General features: G+C 34.5%; 3 protein-coding genes across 3 annotated transcripts; all 3 read right to left on the bottom strand.

The window, feature by feature from the left end:
• Nucleotides 1–2,440, bottom strand: LOC110795452 (benzyl alcohol O-benzoyltransferase-like). Its single transcript, XM_022000468.2, has 3 exons — nt 1,739–2,440; nt 1,266–1,539; nt 1–928 (listed from the first exon to the last, which is right to left on the bottom strand). Exons 1-3 carry the CDS (start codon nt 2,219–2,221, stop codon nt 276–278), a joined length of 1,410 nt encoding a protein of 469 aa, XP_021856160.2. The 5' UTR covers nt 2,222–2,440; the 3' UTR covers nt 1–275.
• Nucleotides 2,441–3,767: 1,327 nt separating this feature from the next.
• On the bottom strand, nt 3,768–6,644 carry LOC110795462 (glutathione S-transferase F13). Its single transcript, XM_022000476.2, has 3 exons — nt 6,392–6,644; nt 6,117–6,165; nt 3,768–4,435 (listed from the first exon to the last, which is right to left on the bottom strand). The coding sequence occupies exons 1-3, from the start codon at nt 6,536–6,538 to the stop codon at nt 3,975–3,977; spliced, it is 657 nt and encodes a 218-aa protein (XP_021856168.1). The 5' UTR covers nt 6,539–6,644; the 3' UTR covers nt 3,768–3,974.
• Nucleotides 6,645–15,688: 9,044 nt separating this feature from the next.
• LOC110795453 (uncharacterized) lies at nt 15,689–16,426 on the bottom strand. The gene has a single exon (XM_022000469.1). The coding sequence runs from the start codon at nt 16,424–16,426 to the stop codon at nt 15,689–15,691; it is 738 nt and encodes a 245-aa protein (XP_021856161.1).
• Between the last annotated feature and the right edge of the window lie 1,368 nt (nt 16,427–17,794).

Raw genomic sequence — 17,794 nt, 5'->3', positions numbered from 1 at the left:
TTTTATTAGATTATGATTTTGAAAGTTAAAAAAATAAACAAGTGTGGATGGATCTATAAGCCAACGAGTTGGATAAAATTAAATCAAAAACAAATTTCGGGTATTAACAAATACCCGAAACTGGGTAGCTAGTTACAACATTTTAAAGCCTCACAAAAAGTTGAATCATTATCCCACAAAAGAGTGTGGATAAACTTAAAACGACACCAAAAAAGTTAAGTGAAGTAAGATACTTAATAGTACATAAATTGCTAGATAGATGATTCGAACTCTGGTCACAAAGAAGAAGAAATAGAAGTGGATGATCTTGTATTAAAAATGGGATGATCCGGCAATTCAGATAACAACCCATTCAACTGCTTAACGAAAATGTCCATAGCATTCTTGGGTAAACAAATGGGAACAAGAATTCCTTTCTCTCCTTTCCCATTCTTTAACCCAATATAAACACTTACAAAATCCGTTCCACCTACGACGTTCCCTCCATAAACGGGTGGGCCCCAACCATAATCCAATTCATCAAAACCGGCCCGAGTAACATCAGAAACCAAGAAGGTTTGAACCACATTGAAGTGGGGCCTGCCTTTGACAACCATGTGGTTAGCAAGTGACATCATGAACTCTTGTGTGATTTTAGCCTTGGTTTTTTTGATAAGGTCTAAAGCGTACCCAATCGGGTTGCAATAAAGATTACCGGCGGAGGTAATAGCTGACGAATAAGCAAGGGTGTTGCCGTAAAAACCAGAAGGTAATGGTGGACCGAATGAGGATCGAGAGTTTACGATACATATGAGTCGAGCTTTTTCGTTGACGTCGAGTTTTAGGGCGATTGTGCGGCACCTCCATAGACACGCGGTAAGGATTTCGAATGTTGATGCTTTTATATTTGGCGGGATGAAACGCTTCAGAGCACCTATCTCAGTGGGCCCTGATATAATTATAGATAGTGTCAAAATTCAAAGTGTTATCGAAATGCAAAAAGTACTAATTTAGATATACTTACTCCGTTCCGCAATAGATGCATCGTTTCTCTTTTGAACACTATTCATTAACTAACTTTGACAATTATTCTTTCACATTATGTAAAGACAAACATAGTCAAGTGAGATCTTGTTAAATTCGTATACATGTGAGGATTCCTAATATCATTTCTTTTTTCTAATTTTTACTTATACACAATTAGAGATATTCATGTTCAAATAAGCATGTTGGGATATGTGAAAAAAGAAATGATGCAAGTATTATGCAACGGAGATAGTACGTACCAAAGAAAAAGGACTTGTGAACCATGTCATCAACTGGACTAACCGTGCTGTTAGTGTCAACTACCTCGTCATACTCTGGGTGGTCACAGGTTACTTGGGGCGGATCTCGAGCTCTGAGAAGGTGGCGCTCCCAAACAGGCAGAATTGACGGTGATTGCGCCCCACGGGCAAGCTCAGACACTGCGCGCATGAATTGAACTAGGCCTGGAGCATCAGTCATTGTGTGGTTTAATCGGAGTGCTAATATGAATCCCCCACATATAAGTCTAGTCACCTGTTTAAAAACAAACACCAATTTTACAGAACCTTTGTACAAAAATACATAACAACTATCACACTCTTGGATGCATGAATGCATGATGCACCTAAATCCATCTTTTCTGAATAATTTCAACGGGTAATAAAATTTACTAATGTAACAGAACAAGTATTGATTAATTTAACAGACATGGTAATAAAATCGATGAATTTACCTGGATGAGAATTAAAGGGGTACCTAAAATATGAGTAGAACCAGGGACATCAAAAATAAGTTGTTCAGAACAAGGAAAAGGAGGTTGAAGTGGCTCCCCAAAATCCTCAAGAGTAACATCAGCATCCGCCTCAATAAACATGACCCCTTTCCTATTACACTCCACCACCAGCTTCCTCCCGGATTTCTCCACAAGCCGCCCAGCGAAAGGGTAATACCACACCAATGCCTTTGCCACAGCTTCCTTGATGACCTTGGCCGGGTCTCGGCCCGTGATGATGGACCGGGTCGAGTGTTCGTCCTCACTACGGTAGAACATGATTACCGGGACATGGAAACGGAGGCCGTCTTGGTCGTCAATGTCAGAAAGTTCCTTAAACTCGTACGGGGTGGGCCCTGCTGGAGGGACTAGCTCTGCAGGCTGCCTTGTTACGTTGAAGACCAAGGGTGTTTTTGTTCTACTTCCTGTGGACTGTGATGCCATTTTATTTTATTGAATTATTAGAGAAAATTAATGGGTTTTGTTTTTGTTTGAGTTGGTTAAATTTATATTTGTAAGTATGAATATATATCAGAATTATAAACCAATAAAAATGCATGCATGAAATTCATCCATCGAACTTCCAACCAATGCATGCAACCGCTTACGGAGTATTATGGAATCAAAGTCTAACCTTGTGAAATCTAATTAGCCAATTTTTCAAACATGTTCTTAATTATTCACAATTTCCCAATTGGTTGTGTCAATTTGGTGAGTCTCAATCTCAATTTCTCAACCTCCATCCGAACGGCTTGCAAGTACAACACCTAAATACAAGTATGAGGCCTAAACATACGGCCCATCTAGCTACTACATACCTTATATGGCTTGATACTTCCTCTCAAGTTGGATTATGCAAATAATAAATACTTTCTATATTCTTATTTATATAACACAATTATTTACTCATATTTGTCAATGTACGATTTCAAACATTAATAACTACTCCCTCCGTCCTGGAATACTCGACCCGGTTTGATCGGCACAGAGTTTAAGGAACTTGAATTGACTTATTTATTTAATAGGTAGTAGTTGATAGTGGGGTATTATTTTAATGTAGTTAGTGGGAGGTGGGTTAAGAGGTGGGGTTGGGGGAGAGTAGGGGTTGAATTTTTAATTATTTTTTGTATGGAATAGGGGGTGGGTGGATTAATAGGGGTGGAGTGGGAAATAATATAATATTGTTAGCATATTTCAATTTTTAGAAACAGGTCAAGTATTAAGGGACGATCCGATAAGGAAAACAGGTCAAGTATTCCGGGACGGAGGGAGTATTGGATAAGAAAAAATTATAAAAGTTGATATTTAAAAAATATTTATTGAGACGAATCAGACAAGATCCCACATGACCATGTTTTTTTCTTAAGTTTAAATCATAAATTGAAATCAAAGGAGTTTGTGTGGATAGTGTTAAAATGTCAATTGTATTATATAAATAAGAATAGAGGAAGTATATAACCTGTCGTCTTATCGAGTTAGGATAAAAAATATCGTTTTCCCAATGCCTTAGTGATGTCCTCATCAATTTTCACATAACTATTGGTAGTGATGTCCTCCAGAAGTGTTACCCTATTGACACGGGAAATCAACTACATTCTTGTCGGATCTAGAAGTGGTAAACCGTAAACCCATTACCTTGTTGAACCTCAAGCCCACTTGCTTATGTCTCTCGTGGAAATGACCGGAGTGAGGTAGGGTTTCAGAAATACAAGACCTACATCTATGAATCATTCACGGGACCTATCAGTTGTTATTGTTTATGCTAGTGCGCTATAGGCTATAGCTTCTAGATTAGCCATTAAATCGCATTGTACGTGCAAACACACACCCCACTTTCATTGTTTAGAATAGAGTTGGTTGTCGATGATTACATGTTCTTTAATGTCAAACGTTTAATCCCCGAGAGTGCAACCCCTTTTTATCCTTGTCTATCATATAAGGTAGTTGAATATTATTAAAATGAAACTTTAATCATATGGTACAAGCTAGATTTCATTTAACTAAAGTCGGTAAAAAAAAGATTTTATTTAAGCAATCAAAGAGAGAGAGAAAAAAAAAGCTAACAACATTGAACGATGTAATGGTATTAATACCATAAAATAGCCAAACAATTAATCATACAAAATATTGCAACATTCCTCACTTAATCAAGCACAAATAGAGAGTACGTGTTGGTAGCAACCCCTGGTGAATCTTATTAATTCTCCCCGTACTTCATATGTTCGGACACTTTCTTAAAGGCGGGTCTAGAAGAGATATCCTCCCACCAAGCCTTAACATTTGGGCGACTATTAATCAAAGTAGCAAAAGGAGTAGTCATAAAATAATGAGTGTAAGGAAGATGATGAAGATCGGCTAAGGTGTAGTAATCCCCAGCTAAGTATTTGGTAGTCTTTAGCTTTTCATCATAGATGTCAAGAACTTTACCAAGTTTCTCAAGATTTGAATCAATGATTGATTGATCAGGAGTATTGCCTTGAATTGGTGCAACAAAATGTTGGTATATGATTGGTTGGATTGATGGGTTGTATTGATGTGCTTCTACTTCCATCCATACTTTTACTATTGCTGCTTCTTTTAGGTCTCCTTGCCTTAATAGATCTGTTGTTCCATTGTCCTTGTATTTCTCTGCTATGTATGATGACATTGCTCGCGATTCTGAAGTTTCACAACATAATATACTTCAGAATTTGTAATTTCAGTTAGGAAAGTGTTCAACCAAACGAGCTTAAAGTATAAACATAAATTAGTTGTACCTACAACGCGTATTAAATAATCAACACCCAAAGATTCAAATATTATACTTTCTCCAGTTTTTAATACTCGCAACGTTTGTATTTTCTATACTATTCACATATTGTACTTTGATCATTGTTGGTGATTTATAAGGTAAAAACATAGTCTCATGTGGGATCTTGTTAGATTCGTCTTTATGTGTATTGTCAAAATATTAACTTTTTATAATTTTTGCTTAAAGAGAACTAAAGATACTAATGATCAGTGCATTTGCATACGTGAAATGACAAACATTGCGGGAAAAAAATGAACAAAAGAAGTACAATTTTCCCTTTCTTTAACTATACCAAACAACTAATAAAAGTAATTTGCTTGTTTCCAGTCCATTTTATTTTCAGGATTCATACCAAACATTGCTCAGAGTGTTAAAGGATTATCAACGTAGTAAAACATCTCAAATTCTCAATGCTTATTTTGAAGGGGTGTTTAACCAAAGGTAATTAGGGAAGAGAATAAAGAAAACCTGTTTAGTTAGCCCTACACAACCATTTTTATAAGTATTGTAATTAGATTAGATTCCTTACCATTTGGATCATGGATGTACAGTTTTTACCAACGGGTACAGTGGATGTGGATCATCTTGCAAGGCCCATGTATTAAGCTTGACCCACTGATTTTCTTAATTTAAAGGTTGAGAGCTTTTTGAGGGTAGATTCAATATTGTAATACTTTTTTCTTTTTTTTAAAAAGTAAGAAAAATAAATTTAGGAACCATCCGCACGAGGGGAGTCGATATTGTAACACTAATACTCCCGTATTAACGATAGAGAAATAGTTCGTTTATACTACTTCCGTTTCCACCTCAAAAAAAAAAAAAAAAAAAAAAAAAAAAAAAAAAGTTACTGATACAAAGTACTTTCATTTCATAAAGAAGTTCACGGGATACTTTACATTACGGGGTTAAATAAAATACGGAGTAATAAATACTCACAATTTTATCCAAGAATAAAGAATGTAAAATTTGAATGCTATTTTCAAGACCAAGCTGATTCTAGTTAATCTCCTTAATTTTTTATAGTATTATTTTGTTGTAGAGAAAGTCACAAACGCAAACAGACAAGTGATATAAACGAGATTCAATATTAAGTCTTGAATATCACTGGCTCACCGCCCAACATATATTTTAACAACTAAACTAATTGACTTCCACATTAATATTTTTATCATTACTTCTCATTAGAATTGTGATAATAGAAAAGTGGTCCTCTACTTTTCCCAACATTTACATTTTACATGAGACACATACTTTTAGTATGCCCTTCAAAGAAAAGCAGTAAAATGTTGAGAAGTGTTTTAACAGAGCAACCAATAATTAAACAGTAATAAACTCAATATTACTATTGTTTGTGTGGCTGTCAAAAAAAAAAAAAAAAAAACTCAATATTACTCCATAACAGTATTAAGGGTAGTATAAAATTATAGATTAATACATACAGAGTATTCAGAAACAGAAAAAACTATCTTTCCTTTAAATTTTTTTTTTTTTTTTTTTACAAAAAAAACTATCTACAAGCAGAGGGAGTAATTGAGTTAGAAAATGTACCAAACAAAGTGAGATCATCATCTTCAAGTACTGGAATCTGACCAAACGGCTGCATAAAATGTGTATGAAAACATTATAATAAATTAATAAATGCCAAAATACTAAACTACTACTGAGGAAACAAAAGAGAAAATTGTTAACATTATTTCCATTAATATAATACGGAGTATCAATTAATTAATTAATCAATGTATAGAAGATGGAAACAAAAATGCAAGTAAAGAAAAACTTATACTCCATATGGACAGTCGTTAAAAAAACCGAAAAATAATTACATTTTTGGAAAGGAAAGGAGGTTGTTTATGCTCAGCAACAAAGAGATCAACAGGAAGAAACTCGAATTCAGCTTCTTTCTCATGCAAACAAGTCAATATTGTTGCTGTGCATGTTGATATTGGAAGCCCATACACCTTCACACCCATTTTTGCCTTCTTTTATCTTCCAAAACTAAAAGAATATTGGAGAAGAAGATGAGTGAGAATGTGAGATGAGAGAGGAAACAAGAAGTGTTTTGTAGGATATAGAATCAAGTATGAATGGATATATACTTATATAGTGTGGTGTGTACTCTTTCGTGTCTTAATGTTCTATTAATTGTCGCTTTGGCAAATGTGTAAGGGTGATGATAAAGGTCGCAAGTTGCGACAATATTTAGTTGTCGCAATCTTAAGTGTCGGAATTTAATTGGTACACATAGACGCCACGTAGGGTATGCGTCATCAGATTATTTTTACTATCAATACAATATTTTTACTATGAAAATATGTAAATAAGGTATTCGAGATAAAAAAGGAAACAAATTAGAATATTAAGATTTCCCTACTTTTTTTTGAAACATGTATAATAGTTTTAAAAAGTTAAATATTTTAGTTTCCAATTTAAATCATGACACATAAGCATGCCATGTCATAATTGTGACACGGCTTAAAGGTCGCATGTTGCGACCTTTATCATTTTTGAATGTGTAAAGATCAATAAAGGCACCATCTTATTGTAGAAGAGTTATAAACTTATAATCACTTGTAGCGTAACTAATTGTATGTTGGTTTAGTGGTTATTAGGGCTGAACTTGGTAGGGAGGACCGTGTTCGATCACCTGTAACAGTAATTGGGAGGGTACTGGAACCTATCCTGATTAACCCTAACGGTAAACCAAATGCTAACAACAAAAAACAAATCACTTGTGGTAAACTTCGGTTAGTTGGAAAAAGTTATAAACAAGTTTCACGATACTTTAAAATTAAATCTCGTCTACATCATTGTATTTATGAATCATTTCTACTTTTTCATAATAATAGTAACTTGAAAAACTAAAAGCCTCAAAAGTCAAAAGGCGTTGATTGTACAGTAGATTGATAGACCGCATACCTTTTAATTTGCAAGAATAATTCAAATTAATTAGTTTCCTTAACCATGTGACTTAGTGGCGGTGAGCCGGTGAGTTGATTTTGAGGTGTGCAACTGTGCGGTTTCACACAACCCTTATGAGGTAGTGATAAAGTATATTTTTTCCTGATTACATGTAGTCAGGTGTACTGTACTCTTTTATATTTTCTACTTATTTTGTGAAGATAAAATGTGATAAGGATCAATAAAAGAAATAAAAATATCTTTAGGTGCACGGATATCCGGGAACACCTAATAATTTTCAGTGACTAAGCGTTGTTCTGGCCCATAAACGTTATACGAAGTATATAAGTATTCTATATTAGTAAGGGAAGAGAGAAGTCTTCATTTCACAAGGCTAACAGTCCCTTTATTATATAGTTTAAATTTTATGATGGAACCACTTTTATTCTGGTGAAGTGGACACTCTATACTTCTGATGCACAAATATAGGAGGCCATATCAATGAGAAGAAGACTTACGTATTACACTGTTAAAGTTAAGAATTACGGAATAACTCCTTAGTTATAAGTCAGGAAAGTTGATGTCCACTTAAAATCCGATTCCCGTCCCAAAAGTTATTATGGTTTGGCTGAGGGGGGATCACATTGTCACTTGCTGAATACTCCGTTCGTAGTACATGAGATGGTCAAAGAGAGAATCTTTGAAGTTGTGGAATAAGATTGCGCACAATTAGTCAAATGTTTGTCATCTATGCATTGCCTACCGCCTAGAGTCTAGAGAAGAAGAATAAACTAACTTCTATACAACTAGCTACAACAATACCTAGATTTGGTCCAACTGCCCTTAATTACATTAATACAATTATAATTAATGGATAAACACAATCAAATTAATTAATATCACCACATGGCAATTTTGGTGGAGCACAATGTCAACTACCTAGGATGGCTTTAGAGCATCTCTAATGGTAAGCTAGTTTGACAATTAGCTTGTTATGCCACATAAGATTTCAAGCTATTTTATTATCTAGCTAATTTATGCTCCAATGGTTAGCAAATAGCTTGTTATTTAAATTGGTCCTACTTGTTCCACTTGTCAATTATTTATTTGGCAAATTTGGGAGCTAGTTGTCAAGCAAATTAGCTTGTTTAAGCTAATTTGCTTGGCCAAGCTAATTTATTATCTTCACTCCAATGGTCTAGCTATTAGTTTGAAACTTTTTTAAATTTCAAACTAGTCCCTAGCTACAACCATTGGAGATGCTCTTAGGAAAAACAAGATGCAACAAGTTTTGTGACTTTTACCATATACACTACGTATATACTAATCATATGGTCGTAATATATAAATGTCATTTTGTTAGTTAATCAGTAAAGTTTTGAGGGTGTTATGAAAAGCTGAATAAATTGTATTCACATCGTCATATTGTTACTGATGACTCTTTATTAAAAAATGGAAGTGGATACCTTAAAATGAGAAGAAAATGCAAAAATAATAATTAGTTACAAATTATCTGCCTTGGTTTCTTAATTCAAACTTGTCCAAAAAATAATTTTGGAGTAGGGGTTAATTAGGATACTAGTAAATGTCCTCATAATATAGACATTGGGATTCCAAGTGTATATAATTAGAATTATTAGATACTTGTTGTGGTTAAAAATTTATTAACTTTGCAAATGAATTTTAAAAGTTCTTGATTTAGTAAAAAAGAAATGCAAGAGTCGTACATGTGGGCAGGTCAAAATTTCAGTGAACGATCTTCAAATGTGTGTATATTATAAATGATGTACTAGATCCGAATAAAAGAATGGAGGATCATTTTAACACAATAATCAAGGAGCTCCAGTTAATGTTTGGGTGAATGGTATCCGTTAGAATGTGGGCCATTTTGTATGTTTATGACGTTAATGGGAACATGATCGTTCTAGCCAAACATTATTGATACTTAATTAGCCCCATTATTTTATGCATTTCAGGTTGGAGCATCTCAAGAAAAACACAAGTCCATTACGAGGATGAAAATGAAAATACTAGTGTATACAATTGGTGTATTGTACTCCCTCTGTTTCAAAATGTTTGTTACGTATTCCTTTAATAGTGTTTCAAAATGTTTGTTACATAAAGAATCTTTCTATTTATAAACTTGTTATTATTATTATTTTTTGAGCCAACTTTTATTTCTAATTGGTCTAACTTTTCAACTCAATAAATCTCATGCCACCAAAAGTCACATTATGACAAGTTAGCAATTTGTGTGATTTTTAATTATTGGTTCATTTTGATAATAAAACAATCTTATTGGTTGTTTCAATGATTAGTGGATTGAGGTATATTTTTTATAATAAAAGATGAAAGAATATTTGCACTATATTCAAAGAGAGTAATAAATGTCAGAATTTGGAAAGATGGAATGAGATTTATGATGGAATCTAGAACATTTAAAAAAAAAAAAAGATATTAATTATACGTTAATAAACGTGCCAAAATCCAAACGTAACAAACATTTTGAAACGGAGGGAGTATATGAGAAGACTAATTACACGAAATTACAAAAATGTTACGGAATGTGTTGTGTACAATACGATTTCGTTGTATACAAGACCTATAAAAGAAAAAAAATACTCTTAAAGAGATACTGTATTGAGGAGAATATTAGCATTATCGATCAGAGCCTGCTAATCATGTCTTAGTGAATCTATTGGAGCAGGGAACGTAACTGGAAATTTTCTCTTAAATTAATTCATTGAACAGAAATTTTGAGCCTGGCTTGCGACTTCCTCGATAACCTTTTGACTTTTATGTTATTGGTTATTCACATCGCAATTTAGATAGTGGACCATGATTCAAATTAAGTATGATGCACCTTAAGAATATTATGAAGTACTCCTTCCGTCTCAAATTAGTTGTTACACTTACCTTATTAGTCATTACTAATTTACATACTAACTAATGTGTATCCAACAATTTTGCAACATTTATTTTCATAATTAAAATATTACGTAATGCAATATAATGTAAGAATATACTCCATAACATAAGGGATTTTTATTTTTTTGAGGGACCTTATTATATAATATAAGGATTTTAATTTAAAGGTAAACATATATTTTATAGACTCATATAAAAACTGAAAATGAATATGTTAAAATTCTAGAAAACAAATGAAAATTTAAATGAGAATAATTCAAAAAGAATAAGAAAATATGATGGCAATGTTTTCCACAATTGGTCTAACAAAGTTTACTAATTTGTAATGCAAAACTAAGTTTGTTAATTTTTTTTACTACATAGTACTATTATTAATAGAATATTATTAATTAATGATTATAAATATAGTTCCATGAATAAATTTGTTTACTGTACCGTGTATAATTTTGTTTAGTAGTATGTACTTTCTAGATACAACTATACTATTCTTATAAGGTACTTCGTACATTGAACGGTGTAATATTATGAAAAAAATACGAAATAACAAAATTAATAATATGATTTTAGTATTTAGGCATGGATTCTTAAGTGATGGATGAGAATGAAAAAAAAATGAAGTTATAATTTTCTAATAATTATTTTAAAAAAGTGTAATAAAAATCAAAAGCCTATAATATGAAAAGACATAACAAGGAGAACAGATGATCGTATACATTATACATACATATAGCTTAGAGAAATTTAAAATTTGCATTTTTAAATTTATATTAAGTTCGATTTAAAAGTTGATGAATAAGATAAAAATTTTGGACGAGTTAAAGGGGTATGAAATTTTTGAATGAATCTTTGGTCGAATAATTAAAGTGGATTGATATTATGATATGATGTATAATATTTGGTAATATATCATATTTGGGGTTATAGGACAGAGATGATTTTGGAATTTCTAACTCCATAAGCCATAGACGTTGTAATGGTTATATCTTATACAGTTAAATATATGGTGCTGAAAAGTGTCGTTCTTTTATTTGATTATCTTATAGTATCAAAAATTAAACTAAAATAGTGGAAATCAATGTGGTGATGACTAATGTCACTCAGTGATTCGCCTCTTCGTTAATGTAAATAATTAAACTTAAAATAATTTACAACATCAAATATTTTACAGCCCAATAATCTCAAGCAAATAGTATACACATTCCGAAAATATAGGGTCGGGAATCGTAATATCAAATGGTTCATTGCTTTTTACCAATTATAATATGCATAACTAACACTTACTAAAAGTTCTACTACGTTGGTTATGAATATAAAAAAAATACTAATAACTTACTTATTATAATGTTTTGTTTATTTACTTAATTATTCAAATCAGATAAACTAATTGTCAAATACTCGAGAATAGAGTTTTAAAATTCAAAAATTTCTTACCAAAAAAAGGGTTGAGTATAGGGGTGGGTTTGAGGCGGGTGCATGTGGATACACGGGATAGGGCGATGAAGAGGGGATGCATTTTATTTTGTACCTCTCAAAACGGGGATTGGAGGGATGAATATCATTCCTATCATTGATGGAGGGGATAGGGATAAGAATTGTAGATGAGTACGGATATGCAGGCTAAAAGAGTTAGTGGGGAAAGTTTTTTGGGGGATCCCTTTGTGCATCCTTCCTGAGTGGGCGGAGATGGAGAAAAGTTTGATGGATGATGGGGTTAAAGAATGTATACGTTGCGGGGTGAACGGGCGGTGATGGATTTTAGATTTGACCCGCCTGCGTTGCTAATCCTACATATATAGAAAAAATAATACTACTAACTTAGGAGTACATATTATAATGTTTTGTTTATTTACTCTTTTTATCTAATCAGACAAACGATTTGTCAAAGACTTTAGAATAATGTTTTAAAATTCAAAATTGTCTTACCAAAAAAAATTGAGTCTAGGGGTGAATTTGAGGCGGTTGTGAATACATGGGGGGTGATGAAGCGATGATAAATTTTATTTTGTATCTCTCGAAACGAGGATTGGGAGGGGTGTGTATCAATCCTATCATGGACGGCAGGGATGGGGATGAGAATTGTAGGCGGGTACATGTGTGCAGGACCACCCCGCCTTAAAGTCATCTCTAACTGAATAAAGTAAATGGTGTAGGGGGGTGTTATATAATCGGGCAATGAGGTTTATGGGGTGAGTGTGCTAGTATTAAGTGGATATTACTATCGAAGTGAAATGTGGTTGAGATAATTTTATGCTTGACACAAGTGGTGAATGAGAATGAAAATAATTTTATCTCAGTACCCCTTATTTGTTTTAATTGTTTTAATAAATAAAACGCGGCGAATGAGCAATAACAAATTTATCCATCATTAATTTTAATTCGAAGAATATCTATAAGCTTTACTTTGATGATAATTGACTACCAGATTTCATATAAATTTATATTTAGATGATAAACCGTGCATCGCTTGCCGGCTTGTCGCTCGCCGAGCTTCCGATTCGTTTTCCGATTCCGGAATTCATTTCCGTTTCGAACAAATATTTACGTTTTCTTAATATTTTCGATTCCGGAAATAATTTCCTTTTCCGACAATATTTCCGATTCCGGCAATATTTCCGATTCCGGCAATATTTCTATTTCCGATAATATTTTCCGATACGAGTCATGTTTCCGTTTCCGGCAACATCTACGACTTGGATAATATTTATATTTCCGTCATGAACCATATTTCCGTTTCCGGCAATATCATCATTTCTGGAGTATTCTTTATTTTGCCTTTTGACAATTTCAGCTCCCACTGGAACCGAGATCCGTCGTTTCCGAATGTTCATAAATGGAGTACTTAATGAATAATATATTCACTTAAATACTTGATCCGTTCACATATAATTTGTGTGACCCTACGGGTTTAGTCAAGAGTAAGTTGTGGATTAATATTATTAATTTCACTTGAACTGAAGCGACCTCTAGCTAGGCATTCAGTTCACTTAATCTCACTGAATTTATTAACTTGCTAATTAATATTGAACCACATTTATTAGACTTAGCATTAAATGCATACTTGGACCAAGGGCATTATTTCCTTCATGATCAACCACCACCAAAGTCCCCTGGTGGCGGTTTTGAAGGCGTGCATGTGGGGGAATCTGAAACCCTAGTTTCTGAGAAACCACCGCAATCGGTGGTGGTGAACGACGGTCCCGATGACGGTGGTTAAAATATGAGGGTGCATGTTCAAGGTCCTAACTTTGTCGGTGTTGCATGTCTACAAAGGGGAGTTTTCTCTTCTTCCCTATCTCCCTCTCTCTCTATTTTTTTACTTTCCTTTTAGATTGCATGTTTAGCTGTTGTTGAAATTGTAGGCCAGCAAGTGTGATTGCTTGCTGGCAAGGGTTTGATTTGTTGTTGTTGAAGGAGGATTTGTTGATGCATGTGGAGTTTGGAAGGTTTTATCATGAAATATTCCCCTATTTTTATTCATATGATGATATGTCCCTTATATGTTGATTATCTTAACGATTTCATGCCCCTTTAGTTATTGATCATAAAAATTTTACATGGTGATATTTCCCTATTTATGTTGATCTTTACTTGATGAAATGTATCAGTTTCTGTTGATTTTTACTTGATGAACTGTCCCTGTTTGTGTTGAAGTTAACCATGAAGAAATGTCCCTGTTTGTGTTGGATATACATAAAAAATAACATCATGTTAAAATAATTGAGGCATTTTAGGTGATCTTATGTCCCTGTGTTAAGTGATCTTATGTCCCTGTGTTAAGAAATGTCCCCCTGATTTGACCCTGTTTGTCCCTGTTGTGTTGGTCTGTGATGAGTCTTTCAGTTTGTCCTTTTTGTGTTGGTCTATGACGAGTCTTTCAATTTGTCCATGTTGTGTTGGTGTATGATGAGTCTTTCAATTTGTTGAGAAGCCAACTTGTTTAATAAACCACAGTGCGCCGTTAGCATCCAACCATTGGTTGTTTGAGGCTTATGTGTGCTAATGGTTTATTTACATGGTGTGCTTCAATGAAGTTTGGGGACATCTGAGATCCTAAAACCATGATCTGTTTTGAAAAGGGAGTCAATTTCAGTTCACATGTATAAATTTGAATGTATTTATTCCCTTTTGTAAAAGGATGTTGAGGTATTATTAATTATTGGAACAACTACCTTGTTAATATTCTGAGATTTGTGTTTGTTTGAAACAACTACCTTTAGTGATTGTGAGTATGATCTGTGATGAGTCTTCATTTTCTGAGGCTCATACCCAGTTATTTTCAGTAATACTCATGCACCATTAGCATTAATGATGCTTTTCAAGAGCTGAGTATTATTGGAAAGGGTTTGTCAATGATGCTTAGGGACATTCTGAGATCTTATGTTATTTGATCTGTGATGAATCTTTCATTTGTTAGCAATGATGTGATGGTTGATAAACTGAATTATTAGTTCACTTTATATGTCTGCATGTCTACTTCTGATTGGAATGAATTTCCTTGTACAAATGGACATGTACAGTTCATTCATTACATTTGGAAGCAGATGTGTTAATGTGAATGTGTATTTGAATGTCCAGTGAATACTTGACCCTAAACCAACTTAACTAAGATTAACAAATGCTTCATTCATTTTAAAAGGTTACTCTGCTTACAAAATGTTTTTCATACATGTATTGCTTACATTCATGCTTCCAAAAGTGACTAATTATCCCGCAAAAATACATGTCCACAAAACACAAAAGTGTTGTATCCTTGTTTCACCCCATAATCCTAAGTCCCTTGATGCTCTGTTTGTATCTGGTATGTCTTGCCCGTCTTCCCAGACTTTCATTCTTGACTTGATATGTTTGCTTGTGCATTTAAGCTCTCTGGAATGTCTTCCCATGCTTGACTGGTTCTGTTTTGTTGTGCATTTGAGCTCTCTGGTATGTTTGTCATTGCTTCCTCAGTTGTATTTGTCTGTGCATTGTTGTCCTCTGGCATATCTTGTGCATTTTAAGTGTCTTCTCTAGTTTGTGTACCATACAAGAACTCTCATCCATCATGTACTGCCCACATTGGTGCAATAACTTGAACTGGTAACCTTCCCTCACCCAAAAGTCTTGCCTTGTTCACATGAGGTAGATCATAATCATTGAAATCCTTGGCCTTAAGTATTTCATTCATCACATATTGGTATGATAACCAGACATTTCCATGTGTTCTTGCCTCTAACTCATAAAATGTTTGGTTCATTGCATCCATCATGTCAACAACATCCTTTGGCATTTTCTTGTACATTAAAGACTGAATACTTCTAAACATTTAAATCTAATATGTTCAAGTCTGGACTGTTTCGTAGTTGTTGAACAAGAATGAATGTGAAGTCTCCTTGTTGATGCACTTGTTGCCATATTATATCAGATTGAGTTATGTGTGTTCTTGCATTATCTTGTTGTATGGATATTGTTTTTGGACCTTCACTTGGAGGCCATTTTCGCATCATTGTTGGTACAATGTGATTGATGAGCATGTCGCTTGTTTCCTTCTTTCTGACTGGTTCAACCACTTTAGTGACCATTGTTCCCTTGTCGCTGTTTTTTGAATTCCTTTTTGCTGCTTCTTGATAAGTAAATGGAAAGATCATCAATTTGCCATCAAATGTGCATTCATTTTGAGAATTGAATCTTGGCCTTGCAATTGCTGCTGTGAACATTACCTTTGGTATAAACTTGCTTGACTTTCCTGATTTGTATTTGCCCCTTTCATCCCTCCCCAAATACATCCTTTGTGCTTTTTTGCTCAAGTAGAACCACTTCTCATCAATATGCACAAAATCAAACATTGGTTGGTATTGCCTCTTTGTTTGTGGATTGTCCCCTTCTAGTAAATTTATAACCCATTTGACTCTTTGTACCATGTTGGGGTCTTGCAAACCAGGATGTAGAGGATTTGTGTGTGGTCTAACATTACCTCTTTTTATCATTCTCCAAAAGGTTGTTTCTCCAATATGGAACATCTTTGCCAAATCCCTTATGCATGTTCTGTCACCCATGATTTGACTTGTGATGGTGTCTTGTTCAACTTGAATTCGTTTCCTGCCTGCATTTTATGCCTTTGTTGCCATGTTGTATCTTTGGAATGCCTTTTTTGTGCCTTGCTTGCCTCCATATTCTTCTGACTGTTCTTGGATGCACATTGTAAATTTGAGCAACATGTTTAAATGCTCCATAATATGGTTTGTCTTTGTCCCTTTAGTGGTGGTTGTTCAACAACCACATCAGAATTTGCAACCTTGTGTCACAACTGAGCCTTGCCTTCTTCTTGCGTTGATGACCTCTGTTCCCTAGTTGTTGTTGTTGTTGTTGTTGTTGTTGTTGTTGCAAATGGAATTGATGCTGCTCTGGTGACTCATTGAGGTCAAATGGAAACCTAAATGTTTCATGTCCCCTGTTTCTTCTGCTGCCTCATTCAAGTCAAAAAAATATCCCCTCATCATCAATGTATAGTCACCATCTGTTAGGTTATGATACATATGACAATTCATAAATCATGCGGAAAAACCATTTAGCCAGGAATACATATTATTTACACATAATCATATAGCATAGTTTAGATGCATACTCTTTGTTGCGTGCCTTCCCTAGCTGCGCCCGAACCGAACAAGAACAAGTCTTTAGGACTCCAAGTGTCGTCCCTCCGTAGATAGTCCACAGCACGTCCGAATCCGCCTTAAGATTGACCAACTAGAATCGCCCTTAAGGTACTAATAATTTCGGCACTTTTAGGCAAGGTATGTGACTGAATTTTTCTCTCAAAAACTCACTTTGAATACTTGAAAAAAAACGTTATAAATTGTGAGCATTGATCACCTATTTATAGGGCATGGGTATCGGATATTAGAATCCTACTAGGAAACGATTTAGTGAATCTGAATTAATCTAAAATTCAATCACTTAATTTATCTAGTAGACTTAGGGAATCAATCTTATACGAATCCTAACCGATCAAGGTTTCGTACGCAAGCACAAACACTTACGCAGGCGCAGCAGCCCACGAGGGGCGCCGTGCGCGCGCGCGCGCTGAGCCCAGGCCCAGCAAGTGCTCGCAGCCCACGAGGGGCGCGCGCCTGCTGGCCTTGCTCTCGCGTTTGGGCTTTGCTTGCTTCGGTTGCGCGCGGGCTTTGCTAGGCGTTGGGCCTAGCTTCGTGCTAGGCCTTGCGTCTAGCAAGCTCGTCCGATGTTTATTCGTACGATACGCTTCCGATTAAATTCCCGGTTCCGGAATTTATTTCCGATACGAACAATATTTAATATTTCCGATTCCGGAATCATTTTCCGTTTCGAACAAATATTTAATATTTCCGTTTCCGGAATTATTTTCCGATTCCGATAATATTTCCGATTCTGACAATATTTCCGTT

This window comes from Spinacia oleracea, chromosome 6, assembly GCF_020520425.1.
Source record: "Spinacia oleracea cultivar Varoflay chromosome 6, BTI_SOV_V1, whole genome shotgun sequence".
Classification (NCBI taxonomy): Eukaryota; Viridiplantae; Streptophyta; class Magnoliopsida; order Caryophyllales; family Amaranthaceae; genus Spinacia; species Spinacia oleracea.
This window is presented reverse-complemented; position numbering and strand designations above follow the sequence as displayed.

What these genes read in the sequence shown, in the direction of transcription:
- LOC110795452 (XM_022000468.2), bottom strand. Translation starts at nt 2,221, where the DNA reads ATGGCATCACAGTCCACAGGAAGTAGAACAAAAACACCCTTGGTCTTC. An exon ending in CCCCTTTAATTCTCATCCAG is followed by an intron (nt 1,540 to 1,738) that starts GTAAATTCATCG and finishes GTTTTTAAACAG; the next exon opens with GTGACTAGACTTATATGTGG. An exon ending in TCACAAGTCCTTTTTCTTTG is followed by an intron (nt 929 to 1,265) that starts GTACGTACTATC and finishes TAATTATATCAG; the next exon opens with GGCCCACTGAGATAGGTGCT.
- LOC110795453 (XM_022000469.1), bottom strand. Translation starts at nt 16,426, where the DNA reads ATGGGTGACAGAACATGCATAAGGGATTTGGCAAAGATGTTCCATATT.
- LOC110795462 (XM_022000476.2), bottom strand. Translation starts at nt 6,538, where the DNA reads ATGGGTGTGAAGGTGTATGGGCTTCCAATATCAACATGCACAGCAACA. An exon ending in CTCCTTTCCTTTCCAAAAAT is followed by an intron (nt 6,166 to 6,391) that starts GTAATTATTTTT and finishes CATTTTATGCAG; the next exon opens with CCGTTTGGTCAGATTCCAGT. An exon ending in TGATGATCTCACTTTGTTTG is followed by an intron (nt 4,436 to 6,116) that starts GTACATTTTCTA and finishes GTGAAACTTCAG; the next exon opens with AATCGCGAGCAATGTCATCA.